At 42.6% G+C, this 21,537-nt stretch overlaps 1 protein-coding gene across 15 annotated transcripts in view; it reads left to right on the top strand.

Moving 5' to 3' along the window:
- The window catches only part of LOC117255668 (NACHT, LRR and PYD domains-containing protein 3-like), a 78,272-nt gene extending 57,072 nt beyond the window's left edge, over positions 1-21,200 (top strand). For 9 of the 15 annotated variants that reach the window (XM_078166666.1, XM_078166663.1, XM_078166672.1 and 6 more), the window contains 8 exons: positions 269-439; positions 11,693-11,866; positions 15,520-15,690; positions 15,897-16,070; positions 17,027-17,197; positions 17,404-17,577; positions 18,534-18,704; positions 19,998-21,200. In XM_078166666.1, coding sequence (XP_078022792.1) covers positions 269-439; positions 11,693-11,866; positions 15,520-15,690; positions 15,897-16,070; positions 17,027-17,197; positions 17,404-17,577; positions 18,534-18,704; positions 19,998-20,178 — 1,387 coding nt within the window. In that variant the 3' untranslated portion in view covers positions 20,179-21,200. The remainder of the gene's footprint in view (positions 1-268; positions 440-11,692; positions 11,867-15,519; positions 15,691-15,896; positions 16,071-17,026; positions 17,198-17,403; positions 17,578-18,533; positions 18,705-19,997) is intronic. The other 6 variants (XM_078166665.1, XM_078166667.1, XM_078166669.1 and 3 more) reach the window with 6 other exon arrangements.
- Positions 21,201-21,537: the final 337 nt, after the last annotated feature.

Below are 21,537 nucleotides of genomic sequence, written 5' to 3'. Positions count from 1 at the left end.
TAAAAGTGAAAAACCAAATGCTGTCACACATTCAGGTGTGCAGAGACAGTTTTCAGGTATTTGAGGCCATTTTCACACTAAAAGTCCTCTGTTTAGATTATTATGAAATATATAACACAATCTAATGTAGTTCACATATCTATTAGAGTTTCAAACATTCACACATTGTACATTTTATTTAAATTAACTTTACATTTTTACACTTTCACAAAAAGTTCCAACACAAAACAAACTGATCTGAAATCTGTGTTTAAATGTCTCCTTCCAGTCTGAAGTCCTGCAGGTTATCAGCAGGATGCTGTCGGTCTTTGACCTCTGCCCTCAGCAGCTCCTCTGATCTCAAAGAACTCGACCTGAGGGGCAACCAGCTGATGGACCAGGGGGCGGAGCTGCTTTCTGATTGGCTGAGGAAACCCCAGTGTGGACTGAAGACACTGAGGTGAGACTTCTCAGACGATTAAGCAGTGGCTCTCGACCTGCCGTGTTATGTTGTGATGACATCACAGCGTTGTTTGCTTTGCGGCGGCTGACAGCCTCCTTACCTGTGACATCATCACAACATACCACAGCCTGTTGTTGGTTGTGATTAAAAACATTAAAATGGCTGTCAGTTATAATTCATGATTATTTAGAATAACTAATGATTATATTAAATAATATGATATGTGATGAATATGATTACATTAAGTCACTTCATGGGGCACTATCTTCCAAAACGGAAAATGATTCAGTCTCATAAAATAAACTAAATTATCAATTTGGAACCCTGGTTAATAATTAAATGAATAACTATAACCAAAATGACCATATTAATATTACAGATTGAAGGACTTTGGAGTTCTTGACAGAGCATTGGTTGACTTGGAAGCTTCCCCTTAAATTGGTTTGGTGACATCACAGGTCACATGTTACAGCAGTGCCCAGTCACATTTGAAGCTGCTGTATAATAGTGCAGGGTTGGTAAAGGGGTGTTAGGTTACATGCGGGACCCTGGGTCTGTGTGAAGCATTAGCTTACTAACATCAACGTAGCTTTGGTGACGCCAGCTACCCAACAACCTGACAACAAAACAATCACAACAATAAAACTCAGTGACCTGGGCCCTGTCTCAGAGAGCAGGATCAGTGACACTCTGAGTTTGTTCAGCCTGAGATGAAACTCTGAGTTTTCCGTTTCACAAAGCCAGTTCAGTGTAACCCTGAGTCAGTTACTATGGCAAAATAGTAGGCTTGCTTCAACTCAGCCTGAGGCTGAGCGTGTAGCAGGAAGTAGAAACATGGCGTGTCCTTTAGTGAATGAAGTGGTGGAGGTTGAGGCCCAGTGTATTCAGAGGCTGTTGTGTAAGGAGAAGGTGATTAGAGCCTGTTTGGATGTCTCCCTGGAGGAGTGTCTATATGAAAGATACTGTTTGACCTCACACTCTATCATTTATCTAACAATCTGTTCCACCCACATATATCACATATTACACATCCTGTGATTATCATCACAGCACATTTTATGCATTGTCCTTTGATTCTTTTCTTTATAACATCAGAGACACTGAACACATCAGAGAGACAGCGGTTTGTCGGCCCGTAAGAAAAGTGTCTCTGGCTCTGAAAAGACTTTGACCTGTGTTTGTGGTTTTCCCTGGACATAAATCATAATCGATTATCAAAGAAAGATTTCATCGGTAGCTTAGTGGATGGAGCGGGCGCCCGTGTACAGGGGCCTGTCCTTGCTGCAGCGGCCGCAGGTTCAATTCCAGCCTGCAGTGCTTTGCTAATAATATTAATAATAATAATAATAATAAACTTTATTTGTATAGAACCTTTCATACAAACATTGCAGCTCAAAGTGCTTCACATTGCATTCATAAACATGTCATCACTGGTGTATCATCACCTCCATCAATAATCTGATTTATTCTCGTAAAAGGAGAATTTCAGATTTGTTTGTACATTGTGCGGGTAAGTCTTCTGGAGGGTTCCATAACGTTTCGCCATCTTGAAAATACCTCCACCAGCGAGGGACACACAGCCCCGCCTTCAGCGTTTTTGTTGAGAGCCAGGCCAGCGCTGCTTAGCCTCGCGTCACCAGGCTCTTCACATGAAGTGAAGAGCCTGGTTTTTATTCACTCTGAATTTTGTCTGGATTCTGGTTCCGGTCTAGAGAGTGGATGTGGAATTCACCAAATTCACCAAAGTAAAACTTTAAATTCTGGCGCACCATCGATTTGGGGTGATGAGGGGTGTAAGAAAATCGATTAACTTAATGGCTTGGGGCTTTTCTTGTAAATTATATTCTTTAAATTAAAAGTTTCACCGCATTTTTATTAGCTTGGTGATTTTATTTTGACGAAAAGGCGCATCCATCGAATTCCGAATCCTGTCTCACTCGCCCTGGTTCCGGTTCCTTCCCAAAACGGCTACTAACAGCCCCAGATTAGCGCTGCGTGACTGAGGAGCCGAAGGAGAGGAGCAAGAGGCGCTTCACTACGACCCCGGCACTACTGCAGCATAACACAGTCCCAGTCTCTGAGCATAATGCAGGATCATGCACATGCAGCATCACGGGAGACGGAATCCTCGTCGCCAAGAAAGCGCAAAAGGGAATCAAAAAGGCAACGTGAGCGGCAAATTCAAAAAAACGAGGGTCAACATCGGGGCAGCCTTTCCCAGGTGGAGAGAGCTGCTGAAGGAGAAAGGTTTTAAAAGGGACGCTACCTTTCTTCTCGACAGGTAAAAACTTTACTACCTAAATTAGCTCGCCTCCTCGTCGTCCTCGTCGTCCTCCTCCTCCTCCACGCCTAGCTCCTACCGATCCTCTGCCTCTCTCCCTCTCCCTCTCTCTCCCGCTGCAGGTGTTGAATCACCAGATGAAGATCAAAATATAAATGAATAATGTAGGGTGACCATATTTTGATTTCCAAAAAAGAGGACACTCGGCCGGCCGCGACATAGCCTACTTAAATGATACTCGCAGTTTACTCAAAGATGCCTTATAATTTTAATATATTTAAAGTTTATATGTATGGATAGAAAATTCAGTTATATTACAAAATAATATCTCTCAAAGACAGAAATTCAGATAGGCCCCAATAGGGGACACATACACACACTAGAGTGTGGCTACCCGATCAGAGCCCGACGGGTCCCGACGGTAGGCCTACCCGACGGGTCAGACCGGGTTCAGTCAAAAATGTATAAATTGTATTCGGGCTCGTGTCGGATTCGGTCAGCTTTCAGTGAAAATGTAGTGTAAAAATAAATAAAATCCTGTTGTCTGTCCTGTTTATTGCTTGGGGACTGTCATTTACGTGACAACACCTGAACACAACACACATTGGCTGTTTGTTTCTACCTCTCCCCTCGCTGGAAGCCTTGGACCTACAGCCGCCTGCTCCCGTCTCAAACACGGAGGTCTCCCTCTCCGCAGAGCACCCACGGCGCACGCCCGGCTTGTTAAATAGCCTGTAACCACTGTGTGACGCAAAGTCAGTGCTTTAGTAATTAAATAATGTCGGGCTCGGTTCGGTTTCGGACATAATAACACATAATGACTGTTGGGTTCGGAAAGGAAAACCGGACATTATCATCAATTTATAAACACCCCCCGGACAGGACGTGAAAAGTGGACATGTCCGGGCAAAAGAGGACGTTTGGTCAGCCTAAATAATGTAACCCGACTAATTAGTACACAGTTCATGCTTGTTACACTCTGAGGATCACACAGTGTCGTAGAGCAATATCAGCACTTTGGGGAAATTTGTTTGTGTTCGTTAGCAAGTTGCTAGATGCTATGTGGTACCAAATCTGATCAGCTGTTCTGGAACTGAAAAGTCAGAGTTTCTCAGCTCAGATTCTGTCAACCTGGAGATCAGGATCAGGCTCAGTTTGCTGAGCCTGCTTTGTGAAATAGGGCCCAGAGTTAAATCAAGTCAGTAACATTACATGTACAGTGAAAAAGATCATTTCTGCTAACTTCATCAGGCCCAGTCGTCATGTCACCATTCCATGAATGGAGGGGGAAAAGATTTACTGTGGTGATGGAGAGTAAAGAAGTACATTTACTTGAGTACAGTTTGTTTATTTTTTTAAACGTATTACTTTGATCTCAGTACATGTTAAGGACAAATATTGTACTTTAGACTCCACTACATTTCTAAGAAGGCTCTCCTTACTTGTTAAATTTGCTTTGAAGTCAGCAGATGATATTTTTTCTTTTCTAAAATGCAAAAGTCCATAAACTGATCATGCATGTTTGTTGAGGTGGTGTTCCTGTACCTCTGCCTCATGCATGTGTTTCTCAGACTGGGCAGCTCATCAGTAGAGACAGATAGAGAGGAGAGGTCATCAGCAGGTGGTTGTACTTGGTTATACTGTGTTACTATGGTTACGGCAGAAGACAGAGATGAAGATTCCCCACCAGGTCACCCATGGCCAGACCTCAGGTCCGCGTGTGAAGTTTCTGAGAGAAAGAATGATTCATATTGTTTTAAATGTTTGCTCTGTTTACCACACAAACTTCATCATAACCCACAAGAATTCACCCTCCAACCTGAGAAAGCATGTCGAGGCAAATCAGTGTATTCAGTGGGTCGTTTTAGAGCCATTAGGTTCTGTAAATGTATTGTGACAATTTAAACTCAAGTAATGATTTGACTCAGCAACTTTTACTTGTATTGCAGTAATATTTGACCTGGAGTGTCTGTACTTTATACTCATGGTTGTCTGTGGTGGATGAGTCAGGCTTTGAAAAGTCGGTTCGATGCAGTCTTTGCTGTGCTGTGTTCTGATTGTGCAGATCAGAGGAAACCAGTTTCTCTGTTTACCGTAGTCCTTCAAAGCATTGGTTCCCAACATTTTTCCATAAGGGACAGTGGCACCAAATTCACTTCAGAAGTGGGGGGGGGGGCAAAAAGTGTGTGTGAGATCAGAGCCTGTATCCAAAGATCATTACAGAGGGGCCAGATAGTGAGCCCTTATGCAGCCTATAGGCTGTTTGGAGATGCAGGTCAGATCAAAGGAAAAATCTGTGGAGGCAGCAGGACGGGACGGAGAGAAATGCAAAGTACAATAAGGCGCTCTGATTCAGCAGGAAGGAAGGGATAAAGAGGTAAGACAGAGGTAGCGGGGCAGGCAACCAAAGATAGAAGGTAAATGAATACACAGTTTGACATTCAGTGATGTTAAAGGGCCCTAAGTTACAGCCACACATGACAAACTATAAGCAACGTGTGTGTGTGTGTGTGTGTGTGTGTGTGTGTGTGTGTGGTCTCCAGCTGTTAATACAATAACCAAGCAGACATGGCGGTCTGCAACACAGGCAGCAACACACTATTATACTTCAGTCAGGAGAGTAAGGTTAATATTTAATACAGAATGTGAGTGAACAGAATTCAAATAAACACAAGAAGTGTGTGCTCTAGAGAAAGGATCAGCACTCAGTGAATAACCTCCTAAGCCCTATGATAAGCTATTATGGCAAGGCTTAACTATGCAGACCAGTGAGCAGTGATAACTAGCATGTCTTTGGGGTCATCGGGTGTGTCAAAAGAATTTGTTTGTAATGACCTTTAAAGCAAATAGAGACCGGAGCCGAAATATCAAAGTCTAACAGACTTTATTATCTTGTACAAGAGGAGCGTTTCACAGTGCAACACACAGGATGAGGTTACAGAGAAAAGGCTCCCTGAGGAGCTTACACTGCAGGTTTTTATACAGTATATCTGGGCGTTGAATACAGGAGGTTTCAGTTCTCCTAATCTATCAAGTGCAGACTTCATTAATAACAATGGTTGGCGGGTCGGAGTGACATCTTGTCTCGATGTCCTCCGGTTGTCCTTGTCCTGTCTCCGACCTGCTGTTCCTCTCGTTTCCTCTAATATATGTTATGATAGACTTCCCTTTGCACTTGACCATCTGCTGATCTGGCAGTTACTGTAGCGTTAAACAGGAACCTCCAGTACTTGCACTACACAATGGCATATGTAAATCTTGTGATCAAATTTTTATAACAGGGTGGGAACCTCCTTTCACCAGTGTTTCGTCTAGTTGGTCCCACGACACCTCCAGGAGGCTAGACAGTGATCTCTGGCGTCCCAGAGACACTCCCCTAATGCCAGGTCTCACTGCTCCCCACACCAACCCAATAACCTCCTTTACCTTACTTACACATGGCTTTCTCAGCCCAAACAGCACTGCCACCTTCAACCAAACCCAGGCTCCGTACATGCGAGCTCCAGGTAGAGACAATGCTGATACTACCTTTCCTAGCACATTCACCATACTCACACGCTACATAGCATAACTACAATATAAGCTAAAGTTAAAGGAGCTAACTGAACTTACAGGATCAGCAAACACACTCACCTTGCAGCATGGTCTCAATCAAAAGGGATTCAAATAGGCCACTCCCACACTTAAATAAATATATAAATAGCTCTGTAAAAAATCAGCATGATCTGCTTGCTAACCCCGTTGAGACGACTGAGGCTGTACGGGGTTAGCAAGCAGATCATGCTGATTTTTTACAGAGCTATTTTAGAGAGCCTCATCAGATATGGAATCACAGCCTGGTATGGCAACCTGAAAAACAGGTTGGCCAATATGCACAAAACAGCAATGAAGATAATAGGCATGAGACAATATGAGTCCATAGAGAATCTGTATAACCAGTCCGTCATGAAACAAGCAACAAAAATCTCTTCAGACTCTACTCACCCACTGTCCTCTGAATACGAACTTCTCCCATCAGGAAGAAGATTTCGTATACCAAAGTGCAAAACAAACCGCCTCAAATTATCATTTGTTCCAGCCTCCATTAAGCTGTTGAACAATGTTAAAAACTAGTGCAATAGAGCAACGAGCAACGTGCATTAAACACACGGCACTTTAGCACTCAGCACTTTTTCTTGCACTTTAGACGTCTCTGTATGTTTCTGTGTTGTGATTGTTAAATGTAGTCCATGTCTGTTTCATGTGATAGAACTGTCTCTGTGATGATGTTTATATCTTGTCCTGTGAAGCAATGAAATGTAGCACTGTGCCCAAGATGAATTTCCCTTAGGGGACAATAAAGTTTACCTTACCTTACCTTACCTTACCTTAAATAACCTTCCTCTTCCTGGATTTCCTCCTGACAGGAAGTGGATCTCGCCACCTGATCTCAAGGAGTTATGTGCCCTGCTTAGTAGTTCCCCCTGCTGGCCCCCAACTGACATCATTTCTTCTCACCCAGATCCATTGGCATCTAGCTGCTTCATCTGACATTTCCTTTACTGTCTTCCTCAAACTCTGTCCCCGCACTCCGAGTTCCCCCAGGAGTCCACTGGACAAATCCTAGTCTTCCATCCTCGCTGCTCAGCTTCTGCTCCTAAGTCTGCATATCTAAGCTTTTTTCTTTCATAGGCTTCTTCCACTGAGTCTTCCCAAGGAACTGTCAGCTCAATGAAATAAACTATCTGTTGACTCACTGACCACAACACTAAGTCAGGCCTCTGCCTGGTACAGACTATTTCCTGAGGAACAACAAGCTTTCCCCCTAAATCTACTTGCATTTCCCAATCACAAGCACCTTCTAGGCAGCCACACCTTTGCCTCCTCACTAACTTATCCCTTCTGTATTTCTCTCCCTCACGGACAAACTGAATTACTAAGCCCCTATCCTTAACACCTTCTGAATTCACCTGTCTTCGTTTCTCTTCAGTGCCTGCAGCTAAACATTTCAACACCTGGTTATGTCTCCATGTATATCGGCCTTGTGACAAGCTAACTTTACAGCCTGACAAAATATGCTTTAAGGTTGCGGTACGTGAACACAATGGGCATGATGGGTCCTCATTTACCTACAGTTTTAGGTTCTGGGGGGTTGGTAACACATCAGACCCGTTTCCACTGAAGAAGTTCCTGGTACTATTTGGGGGGCAGGAACTACTACAGGAATGTCCTCTCGTTCAGCCCTCTCAACCGCCATGTCTCCACTGAGGGAGCGTAGGAAGGTCCCTGTAAAATTACGGGGTCTGGACGTGACGTAATCGTTGCGCGACCATTTTGTCCGGGGCAACGTAGGGACGCCGTTAGCTGTTAGCCGATAGCGGTGTCTGTAATAACTCACTTAATGGCCCGTGAAGAAAATATTTTTTCCAGCGGATGTCTTAGTTACAACATGATTGAGCTAACTGGAGTAGTTTCATGTCGTATCCGACAACGGGAGGCTTTTAACAGATGACGTCCTGATGTTAGCTTGCTGCTGCTTTTAGCTGTCCCTGTCAGCTGATGCTTTCTAGACATCGTGATTTCCCAAAACTGAATACATACCACACATATCAACACAAAACTGATTTGCTAGCTCAATCATGTTGTAACTAAGATATCCGCTGGAAAAAAATATTTTTTTCACGGGCCATTTAGTGAGGTTTTTTTACATGGCGGTGAAAGCTATATGAACGAGCTAATCCGAGCTAAGAACTCTGTCCTTTGGGGGTGGTTCCTGTGGTGGAGACACGCACCAATGGCCCCGGCCCCGTAAAATTACCCCGAAGTTCCTGCGGTGGAAACGGGCCTATCATATGTAGCCCCTACCAGGAATCTAATACGATTCTCCTCCAAACTCTACAGGTCCCTCCAACTAAGCTTCCTCTTCTCTACACTTTCCCAATTCAAACACTGTCCCTGTTTAGCCTGGGCCACTACCTTTGCACCCCTTAACATCTCCTCCTGTCTACGTATCTGTTCTACAGCCAGCTTTCTTTTATCAGATTTTAACAGATTAACAGATGATTTGTGCTGGTTTAGATTTAACAAAAGTCTTTGTGCTTGGACACCAGAGGGAGATATTTTGGGATGGAGGGACGTCTGAGCGGCAGCAGGATAAATCCCCTCATGGAGTCCAGACACTGGTGGTGGTGCTGACTGCTGAGGCGTATGAGGCTGATGAATCCATCAAGACTGGGTGGTGATGGGGAGGTGGAGGGCGCGCATGACAACAGCAAGAAAGAAGTACAGCAGAGAAAGAGCCATATTTACAATGAGGAACAATAACATGATAGGCTGGTAGGAGGTGTGTCGCTGTGCTATTGGTTGATTGTGAATCAGCTGATGACTCAGTTGACCCACCCAGACAATGACACCTGGAGACAGCGAGTGAGCGTGCGTGCAAGGAGTGAATGGCAGGGGGAGAAAGAACTTAGAGCCTGAGCATGAAGAGTTTCGTCTTCCTGACTGAACTTTTGAAAAAGCATCATTAACAAGCCTGTGTCATCACAAATATAGAACATGAAACAACTTACAATGATGTTTTCCTCCAGCAGCTGTCAGTTTGAATCAATAGAAATAACATGCAGTCCACTGCAGCCTATGAAATGTCCAAAATGTCCAACATCCCAAAACCACGTTTGAACAGTAATGTGACCTGATCTTACAGCCTCCTCCTCTGCTGCTCTCCTCCTCTGCTCCTCTCCTCCTCTGCTCCTCCTCTGCTGCTCTCCTCCTCTCCTCCTCCTCTGCTCCTCACACTTAGACTTTTCCTTTCCCCTCATTGTATCCAACAGACAGAATACAGCCAGCTGACTCACACACCACAGAACAGCATCCAGCTGCACTTCAAGGTCCAGGTCCTGATTGATCACATGATGCATACACACATGCAGAGGGAGAGACTGACAGCAGTAATGATGATGTCACTACCTATTTATTTCAAACTGATTCAGGAATGTGATGATCTGGACTCTTTTTTTGTTTTGCTCTTTTTATTGTTACGAAAAGCAGCAGAGAAAGAGAACGACAGCAGATAACCTGCCGGCTTTTCAAACTCCTGGTGCAAAATCAACTGAGAGAGGCGTGGCCTGATTAAGGGGGTACTGAGGGGTTGCAGTCAATGACAGTACAAACAGACCATGTGAGCTGAGAGCTGGGCTGCAGCTCCTGCTGGCAGCAGACATGAGCAGAGGTGGAGGGAGGGCAGACAGGCCCCACTGCAGCTGGGACCCTCCTTGCTGGGGTCTCAGGGAAAAAGAGAGTGCACTCAGTGGGCGCTGTGTTTATGTGAAGGAAGGCTTTTCATACATAGGCGGGAAAAATAAAGGATTGTGGGAGTCTGAGTTCTTGTAGAAAGAAACAGACCCTACTGGCTGCCTGCACATGGCACAAGGCAGTTGCTATGTTATTTATTTACTAGTTTATTTTTAGGGCTGCATGATATATCGTTTGAACATCGCCATCGTGATGTCCGCATGTGTGATAGTCACATCGCAGAACATGAGATGTTTTCTCTTTTTTTAGAACATGTAAACTTTTGTTTTGCTTCAGAAAAGTAGCTCGTTGCTCCGCTCGCCTCTCTCTCTCTGTCCCTCCCTCTCTGACAACAGCAGCCCCTCCCCCTCTCATGCACACGCTGCAGTCACACACTGAAAATGAGCGACATGCAAGAGGGAGAAACGGTAAAGGAGGATTTATGCCTGGTTCACACTACACGACTTTTCTGCCCCTTCTGAAAGTCACTATGTCCCATTACACGATTGTGGAGTCATAAAATCGTGCCGTGACTTGGCCGACAGACATGACACGCTACACGCTGGTACTCACCAATTATCCCCGGTCGTCTTTAACGATGTGTGTGATGTCATCAGGTTATTCTTGTCCTATTTTTATGACTTTACTATTATTTGAGTCACTGTGTCTGTTCATGTGCCAGCTGACATGTTGTTGTAGTCACCTAAAAAGTGTCAGCACAGTCCTCCACAACTTCCTGCAAATGTTTCACAATAAAAGCCTATTTAGAAAATGGAGGGATTCTCTCAGCCGAGGTTATAAGGGGCTTTTAATTTGAAACAAATTCAGGAAGTGTTGAGTTTGAAATGACGACGCCATGCATTAACTTTATCAAGGCGACAGGAGTGGATAAAAAGTAAAAATATAAAGACACAGAGGGATTAATAAATAACGGAGCGTCTATAATGTAGTCTGTTTCACATGAAGCTGGGAGCCTCTGCAACTGTGCTGAGTGAAAGACACTATTTGTTCATTTTTTTTACTTTAAGTCATCTGGTGAAAATTCTTGTATGTTTTAATATCGCAATATATATTGCAACAAAAATAATAATAATAATAATGATAAAAAATCTCAGTGTCAGTTTTTTCCAATATGGTGCAGCCCTACTTATTTTATGGTCAATAAATAATCTATAATTCTAATAATAACTTGGATCTATAAAGCACCCTTCAAGGTACCTGAGGCCACTCCATGGAGTGAGAACACATGAACAAATGAATGAACAAAAAGAAAATGAAGATAAAAAATAAACGAAGTGAAATAATAACAGCACTGAATGTTGGAGGTGAGTGAGCCAGAGGCCACAAGTCTTGGTGTTTTCAGCAGTTCTTTCTAAGTGTCCAGAGATGAATCACCCTGCGGTCCCTCCACCTCACTTTCTGCTGCTATTAGGTTTGTTTGACTGATGTCAGACACAACTGTGAAGTCCTTACACTGTGTTTTAATGTGATGGAGTGGGTGGATTCAAAGGTCTGGACCCAGGCAAACACAGAGTCATACTAATATGGTATGATATGTCTAATTATTAATCTGAGATCATTTCAGTGTCAGTCAGACTCAGACTGCAGCTGCAGCTCAGCTGCTGGGTCAGAGGTCAGGGTCTGGAGCTGCCACTGCATGTTACCACCTATAAGTTCAAACTGTTTTTCCCCAACAGACTGGCTGACTGTAAGTTTTCAGAGAGAGGCTGTGCTGCACTGGGTTCCAGTCTGAAGTCAAACCCCGCCCACCTGAGAGTCCTGGATCTGACAGGAAATGACCTCACAGACGGTGATGTCACAAAGCTTTGTGAGTTCTTGGCAGAGCCACGTTGTGGACTGGAGACACTGAGGTGAGTATTGTGGTCATTATTTAAATAAAAGTGAAAAACCAAATGCTGTCACACATTCAGGTGTGCAGAGACAGTTTTCAGGTATTTGAGGCCATTTTCACACTAAAAGTCCTCTGTTTAGATTATTATGAAATAAATCAATGACTCATCACACACTGTAATGTAGTTGGACTGACATAGAACAGATTTCTAAGTGTTCATTCATGTAGAGTTTCTGTCATCATTACAACTTGTCCTGTGAAGATGTGGCCGGCCCAATAAAAATCAATAGCTTGGATTCAACTCAAATATTAAACATGAAAGATGTTAAAAAATAAAGGCACCGACAGCGCCACCTGCTGTTAAAGGAGCCCAAGGACTCCATGTGAGGCTACACAGGTTCTGATGAAATCAGCAGTGAGCAGAGTTAAAAAACACAAGTGAGATTAAAAGATTTATTACATAAGATCAGTAATAAAAGACAGCTGTCAGAATAATTAAAACCTATTAAATATCTCTTTAAACCAGTTGACTTCAGGGGCAGTAGGAAAAAACTGTTGCATGCAGTAACTGGGGCACAGCCATCTTGGGATTCAATGATTTCAAAATCAATCCAAAAATGGATGCAAGACTTTAAATGTCTCCACTTTCTAGGAAATCAAATAGACACATATGTTGAAATAAATACAGCCCAGACCACTGCCATAATCAGATGGGAAGCCTTTAAGGCATTTATTGGAGGCCAAATTATGAGCTATACAAGTCAGAAAGCAAGAGAATCAGGGGGAGATTTAGAGAACTGGAATCCAAGATTCAAATTGTAGAGAATAAGAGCTCCCAGGAAGGACAGAGTAACCATGACACCTCAAAACAATTATTATAACTTAGGACACAATATAATGAGCTATCATCCCATAGGGCTGCTGCAAATATAATGAGGCTCAAAGAAGCCTATTATGAGCGAGGGGAAAAGCCAGGTAGACTCTTGGCATGGCGCATCAAACAACAACAGACAGAGACAGCAATGACTAATATTGAGGACAGGAATGGGAATAATATAATGAATCCATCAGAAATTAATACAGCCTTTAAAAACTTGTAGGAAAATCTCTGTAGATGTGAATATTCTACTAACTGTAACACTCAGTGTGAATTCCTCGAGAAAATGAACATTCCTAAAAGTTCAGAGGAAAGTAAGGCAGCTTTGGATAAAGCTTTAAGCAAAGAGGAGATATCAGAAGCCATAGGTGCATTAAAGGCAGGGAAAACAGCGGGGCCGCATGGTCTTCAATAGACACCTATAAATATTTCAAAGATAGATTAATAAGCCCTCTGTACCAAATGTACTCAGAATCCTACAATAATGGATATGGACCCACTTCAGTGAGAGAAGCCTCAATGATTCTGCTCCCAAAACCTGGGAAACCCAACAATAAATGTGAAAATATGCGCCCTATAAGTCTAATAAACACAGATACACACATTCTTAGTAAAACTCTGGCAAAGAGGCTCGAAAATGTGCTTCCCAGTATCGTGAAGGAAGATCAAAATGGGTTCATAAAAGGAAGACAAGGATTTGGAGCATTCAAGTGCTCAGTCTGTAGAAAGATGGATGTCTCTGCCTATTTCATTGATAGGGAGGATAAATATACTAAAAATGAACATATTAGCTCAATTTGTATATTTATTTCAAAATATTCCCCTGGCACCACCTGAGGAAATGTTTACAAGACTAACATCACTTATTACAAGGATCCCTAGGATCCGCCTATCACTACTATACCTCCCATTTGACACCGGGGGGCTCAAGTGTCCAAATCTTTACTGGTATTATTTGGCATCACAATTGAGGACTGTGGTGTTGTATTTTTCTGCTGAAGACGTCCCTCTATGGATGGATATAGAGGCATGCTCTGTTCAGCTACCACTGCACCTTTACATAAACTCAGCAAAGCTTAAACATCTCAAATCCCACACTGCCCACCCTATAGTGCTGAACATGGTAAATGTATGCTACAGGGTAAAGAAACATATAAATATATCTGACTCTGTCACAGTTTAGACCAGTTTGGGGCAATGTCTTATTTAAACCTGCTAAGATGGACGCTGGCTTCCAACTGTGGGCAAAGAAAGGGATAAGTAACATTTCTGACCTATATAGAGGAGAAGTTTTAATGAGCTTTGAAGAAATAATGTTAAAGTTTAATATGTCAAAGAAACGTTTTTCTAAATATCTGCAATTAAGGAGCTTTATTTTCTCTATGCAAAATCAGTCATTGAAAATCCCTTCACTGTCATCCTTGGAGGAAGTCATTACTAAAGACTGTCGCAGCAGTGGTCTCATTGCGTTAATCTACAGCTGGCTTGCGTCTGGTTCTAAAGAGGCCTCAGCGTCTAAACTGCATGCATGTGGGGCCGATCTAAAAGTGAACATTTCAGGTAAGGAGTGGAGCGTAGCCTGTGAGGAGGCCCAAACACAAACAGCTAACACAGCTCTGAAGTGACTTCAATATAATTGGTTAATGCGGGCCTATATAACACCTGTTCAGTTGAACAAATATAACAGCTATACACCAGACACATGTTATAAATGTCATGCAGCTCAGGGAACACTTACACACTGCATCTGGGAGTGTGAACAAAATAAAACAAACCTGGAAGGAGGTGATTAATAAAATCATGATTATTCTGCCCGTGAATATCCCGTTAGACTCCAAAATGGTGTTGTGTCACATATATCCAACAACAATATCTTTGAGAGTTCAAGAATACAAATTCATCCACTTTGCTTTATTACAGGCAAAACGAACTATAGCTGTCAGCTGGAAGAAAACAACGGCACCTAAAATTGGTACTTGGATCAAGAACATGGCACAGTGTATGGCGTTGGAGAAAATAACATATATCCTGAAAAAGAAATGATGTATGAGGGAATATGGAAAGCATTCACTGACTTTATGAAACACAGAGATATAGGCCACCTTCTACAGGAGGAGAACTAAGGACAGGATTCTATAAGGAAATAAAGTAGTGTTAAATCCCAGAGGTGGAAAACTTTGACTATGATTTTTTATCCTTTCTTTGTAAGAGGTACAAGTGATCTACACTTTCATTAATGTCACGTGTTGAACACTGATTTTGGAGAGAGAACAAATGGGGGTGTGTTCTAGTTGGTGGGTGGGGGATGGGCAGAGTGATACCTAAGTTGTGTTGGTTTATGTTTATGTAAGTGTAAACATGTGTTGCACTATTTGTCTGTGAAACATTTGGACTTTGGAAAAGCAATAAAAACATTGAAGAAAAAATCAATCCAAGTAAAAACAGTCAAATGATAAAAGTCGTCATAAAAACACTAAGAACAAACAGAAAGATAGAAAAATGTGCAACAAAGGATTAAAACACACGCAGAACAAGCCCCTTAACAACGACCCTGTCACAAAGACATGTTTTCTATTATTGCAGCTGTGTTTCATTCTCTGTTTATACAGCAGCCTCCTGTTGGCCTTCACAGGAGAAGTAAGAGTTAACTAATACATTAATAAACACTGAGTCTGCTGACAAATACATTACAGTGTCTTATAAACAATTTATTACATTTTATTTTTATTGATACACAAAAAGTTCCAACACAAAACAAACTGATCTGAAATCTGTGTTTAAATGTCTCCTTCCAGTCTGAACTACTGCAGGTTATCAGCAGGATGCTGTCGGTCTTTGACCTCTGCCCTCAGCAGCTCCTCTGATCTCAAAGAGCTCGACCTGAGGGGCAACTACCTGATGGACCAGGGGGTGAAGCTGCTTTCTGATTGGCTGAGGAAACCCCAGTGTAGACTGAAGACACTGAGGTGAGACTTCTCAGACAGTTTCCTGTCATTCTTCCTTCTCTGGACACCAGCTGTGTAAATAATATGTCTAATTATTAATCTGAGATCATTTCAGTGTCAGTCAGACTCAGACTGCAGCTGCAGCTCAGCTGCTGGGTCAGAGGTCAGGGTCTGGAGCTGCCACTGCATGTTACCGCCTATAAGTTCAAACTGTTTTTCCCCAACAGACTGGCTCTCTGTGAGTTTACAGAGAGAGGCTGTGCTGCACTGGGTTCCAGTCTGAAGTCAAACCCCGCCCACCTGAGAGTCCTGGATCTGGGACTAAATGACCTCAGAGACGGTGATGTCACAAACCTTTGTGAGTTCTTGGCAGAGCCACGTTGTGGACTGGAGACACTGAGGTGAGTATTGTGGTCATTATTTAAATAAAAGTGAAAAACCAAATGCTGTCACACATTCAGGTGTGCAGAGACAGTTTTCAGGTATTTGAGGCCATTTTCACACTAAAAGTCCTCTGTTTAGATTATTATGAAATAAATCAATGACTCATCACACACTGTAATGTAGTTGGACTGACATAGAACAGATTTCTAAGTGTTCATTCATGTAGAGTTTCTGTCATCATTACAACTTGTCCTGTGAAGATGTGGCCGGCCCAATAAAAATCAATAGCTTGGATTCAACTCAAATATTAAACGTGAAAGATGTTAAAAAATAAAGGCACCGACAGCGCCACCTGCTGTTAAAGGAGCCCAAGGACTCCATGTGAGGCTACACAGGTTCTGATGAAATCAGCAGTGAGCAGAGTTAAAAAACACAAGTGAGATTAAAAGATTTATTACATAAGATCAGTAATAAAAGACAGCTGTCAGAATAATTAAAACCTATTAAATATCTCTTTAAACCAGTTGACTTCAGGGGCAGTAGGAAAAAACTGTTGCATGCAGTAACTGGGGCACAGCCATCTTGGGATTCAGTGATTTCAAAATCAATCCAAGTGAAAACACTCAAATGATAAAAGTCGTCACAAAAACACTAAGAACAAACAGAAAGATAGAAAAATGTGCAACAAGGGATTAAAACACACGCAGAACAAGCCCCTTAACAACGACCCTGTCACAAAGACATATTTTCTATTATTGCAGCTGTGTTTCATTCTCTGTTTATACAGCAGCCTCCTGTTGGCCTTCACAGGAGAAGTAAGAGTTAACTAATACATTAATAAACACTGAGTCTGCTGACAAATACATTACAGTGTCTTATAAACCATTTATTACATTTTATTTTGATTGATACACAAAAAGTTCCAACACAAAACAAACTGATCTGAAATCTGTGTTTAAATGTCTCCTTCCAGTCTGAAGTCCTGCAGGTTATCAGCAGGATGCTGTCGGTCTTTGACCTCTGCCCTCAGCAGCTCCTCTGATCTCAAAGAGCTCGACCTGAGGGACAACCACCTGATGGACCAGGGGGCGGAGCTGCTTTCTGATTGGCTGAGGAAACCCCAGTGTAGACTGAAGACACTGAGGTGAGACTTCTCAGACAGTTTCCTGTCATTCTTCCTTCTCTGGACACCAGCTGTGTAAATAATATGTCTAATTATTAATCTGAGATCATTTCAGTGTCAGTCAGACTCAGACTGCAGCTGCAGCTCAGCTGCTGGGTCAGAGGTCAGGGTCTGGAGCTGCCACTGCATGTTACCACCTATAAGTTCAAACTGTTTTTCCCCAACAGACTGGCTCACTGTGAGTTTACAGAGAGAGGCTGTGCTGCACTGGGTTCCAGTCTGAAGTCAAACCCCGCCCACCTGAGAGTCCTGGATCTGGGACTAAATGACCTCACAGACGGTGATGTCACAAAGCTTTGTGAGTTCTTGGCAGAGCCACGTTGTGGACTGGAGACACTGAGGTGAGTATTGTGGTCAATATTTAAATAAAAGTGAAAAACCAAATGCTGTCACACATTCAGGTGTGCAGAGACAGTTTTCAGGTATTTGAGGCCATTTTCACACTAAAAGTCCTCTGTTTAGATTATTATGAAATAAATCAATGACTCATCACACACTGTAATGTAGTTGGACTGACATAGAACAGATTTCTAAGTGTTCATTCATTTAGAGTTTCTGTCATCATTACAACTTGTCCTGTGAAGATGTGGCCGGCCCAATAAAAATCAGTAGTTTGGATTCAACTCAAATATGAAACATGAAAGATGTTAAAAAATAAAGGCACCGACAGCGCCACCTGCTGTTAAAGGAGCCCAAGGACTCCATGTGAGGCTACACAGGTTCTTATGAAATCAGCAGTGAGCAGAGTTAAAAAACACAAGTGAGATTAAAAGATTTATTACATAAGATCAGTAATAAAAGACAGCTGTCAGAATAATTAAAACCTATTAAATATCTCTTTAAACCAGTTGACTTCAGGGGCAGTAGGAAAAAACTGTTGCATGCAGTAACTGGGGCACAGCCATCTTGGGATTCAATGATTTCAAAATCAATCCAAGTAAAAACAGTCAAATGATAAAAGTCGTCATAAAAACACTAAGAACAAACAGAAAGATAGAAAAATGTGCAACAAAGGATTAAAACACACGCAGAACAAGCCCCTTAACAACGACCCTGTCACAAAGACATATTTTCTATTATTGCAGCTGTGTTTCATTCTCTGTTTATACAGCAGCCTCCTGTTGGCCTTCACAGGAGAAGTAAGAGTTAACTAATACATTAATAAACACTGAGCCTGCTGACAAATACATTACAGTGTCTTATAAACCATTTATTACATTTTATTTTGATTGATACACAAAAAGTTCCAACACAAAACAAACTGATCTGAAATCTGTGTTTAAATGTCTCCTTCCAGTCTGAAGTCCTGCAGGTTATCAGCAGAATGCTGTCGGCCTTTGACCTCTGCCCTCAGCAGCTCCTCTGATCTCAAAGAGCTCGACCTGAGGGGCAACCAGCTGATGGACCAGGGGGCGGAGCTGCTTTCTGATTGGCTGAGGAAACCCCAGTGTAGACTGAAGACACTGAGGTGAGACTTCTCAGACAGTTTCCTGTCATTCTTCCTTCTCTGGACACCAGCTGTGTAAATTAATAAATATAATTCATCTTTATTCTAATTTTCACTTCAGTGTTAATTAGACACAAACGTTGATTCTACTGTACGGCTTCATTCAAAGAAGTAGAGGAAGAACATTTCAGTGAGACACATACTGTAAGATATAATTCAGTAGCAGCCAGTTAGTCATATATATCCATGACTGAACTGAGTGTTGGGGGGGTTAAAGGAGCAGTTCAACATTTTATGGAATACACTTCATTTCCTGCTGAAAGTCAAATGTTCAGACTGATCCCACTCTCATGTCTCTATGCTAAATATTATAGTAAGCTACAGCCAGCAGCTGGTTAGCTTAGCTTAGCATCAAGACTGGAGAACACAGCTAGCCTGTTTCTGTCCAAAGGCAACAAAATCCACGTATAACTGCTTTGATTCATCCGATCTAAAACAAACTGTTCAACAACAATTAAGTGTTTATAGGCGGTTCAGTGCCGGACGAGACCAATAAAGCTTGATTTACATTCGACTGGAGTCCTGCCATCGCTACAGCAAGTTTTTATGCCTCTGAGCCGACAGCCGTGGCCGGAGGCATTATGTTTTCACATTGTCCATCCACCTGTCTGTCCGTCTGTCTGTCCTGGTCTCGTGTACGCAATGTCTGAAGGACACTTCACACACATGTCTGACAGGATAAAATAATGAAGTGATGACATTTTATATCCAAAAGGTCAAAGGTCAACTTCACTGTGACATCATCATGTTCTTTTCTGTCCATCATTTAAAGTCATATCTCAGGAACAGACGGGGAGACATTTGGTGACTCTAATCTTGAAACTGTGCTGATTGTATAAATCTTCAGTGCTGTCGGGGGAAGATGTGTGTGAAGCGTCCATGTTTTCACAGACATGGATCTAAATCATAGATTTTAATAATAACTAGATTTCGGACGGCCAAAATGGGGCTTATTCTTTCCAGCCGCTCGCCTGGCGCATCTCTTAAAAGAGACTGAAGGACATGTGCAGGTATATCTGCATGGAACAGAAATTATAAAAAGTATTTTCCAAAATCAGACCCTGGTGGAAGCACGTGTAATGAAAATAACATAGGACCTGAGATGGAGCCTTGGGGAACACCACAGCACACAGAAGAGGAAGAAACTAAAAGAACAGACCTAAATTATAATCAGTGTCGACATGTTTGATTTGAACAGACACCTGACAGTGTTCTTTGTTACTGTGGTAATAAAACAATGTTTTTCTCTCTCAGGTTGTCACATTGCACAGAGAGCAGCTGTGAGTATCTGGCCTCAGCTCTGAAGTCGAACCCTTCACACCTCATAGTTCTTGAGCTGAACAAGAGTGATCCAGGAGAAAAAGGTCTGAAGCTGCTGACTGATTTACAGAAGAACAAATCTATCAGACTAGAGACACTGAGGGTGATGAAGTGAACCGGACCAGATAAAAGAGACTGGATCATTTTCTTCCTTCGGTCCAGACCAAATGAGCTGAGCTACAGGTGTGAAAGTCACCTTACATGCATCCTGATTCTCCTCTCTCAGGAATCAATACTGAAAACTTTTCAATCAGAAGTCAGAGGGTATCAGAGACCAGCTGCCAGCTGAGAAGACGATTGTGGCCGGACAGATGAACAATGAGGAGCTGCAGATTCAGCTGATCATTCTCTGCAGGTTCATCACTTCCAGAGACACACAACACGTTTCAGGAGCCTTTTCCTAATTTTCTATTCACTTGGCACTTAATAATAATGTTGTTTATATGTTTGTATGAGTATGTGCCGTCTCACAGGACTGACCTATAAATAGGAGGAGTACCAGGAGAAGGCGTGGCGGACTGGGAGCAGACAGCTTTTGACCATGCTGTTGCTGGCTCCTCTCCCCTTATGATTTATTGATTAAGTTGATTTGTGTCTGCTGTTTTTATTGAACTAAGGCTCCCAAAGAAAATGTATGTAATCACTTCATGGCTGGAATAAAACTACGTTATTTTGGAGACTTTGAAGAGTCAAGTTCCTCCAGTCATCACCCACAAGTCTAATAAGGTCTGTTATTTAAAACATTGTTATTATTAAAAATAACTAACGTAGTAACTTTGATTTACACGACAGGCAGTTTGTCTCTTTGTACGTGTTCACTTTAATGAACCAGTTCTCACGTGTCATATTCACTCTGTTTAAATCAAGTTGTAGGAGCCATGTTGTGTTTATTTATTTATTCTGTACCTCCAAAATACAGGGGGCAATATTTCCTTTGTTTACTGACCCTACGCGGATGTTGGCGGGGGGTCAGGCAGGTTACTTAAGGTTACTCAGTGTTGCACAGGTGAGGCTGATTAGAGGGGAGAAGCAAACGGTTTTCGACTGTGCTTGTGCGTTTTTCTGTTTATAATTTATGTAGACAAGTGTTAAGTATGTGGCTTCCGCAAGAAATTAAATGAACATTATTATTTCAAACGCAAAGGAAGTTTTCGTTGGTTTATTGCCTTGCCCGAGTACACGTCAAAACAAAAAACAATCAGCATCCAGTAGTGGCTACAGGACCAGTCACTACATTTAGGTCGAAAACTGCTTCGTTTGGAAGAAGAAAAAAACCCGAACCCGTTGCACTGTGATTCAGCCAGCCGGTAAAGTGAACGCTGCGTTACTCACCTGTCTCTCGGCTACTGGAGCCGCCGGGACACTGCGCGTCGGAGCGGCAACTGGAGCCCCCGGGAGGCGCAGCGGGCTTGGAGCTGCATCGGACCGGAGCGGGCTGCTGGAGCCGCCGGGACCGCGCGTCGGAGCGGCTACT

The sequence above is a fragment of the Epinephelus lanceolatus genome, chromosome 3, assembly GCF_041903045.1.
Source record: "Epinephelus lanceolatus isolate andai-2023 chromosome 3, ASM4190304v1, whole genome shotgun sequence".
NCBI lineage: Eukaryota > Metazoa > Chordata > Actinopteri > Perciformes > Serranidae > Epinephelus > Epinephelus lanceolatus.
This window is presented reverse-complemented; position numbering and strand designations above follow the sequence as displayed.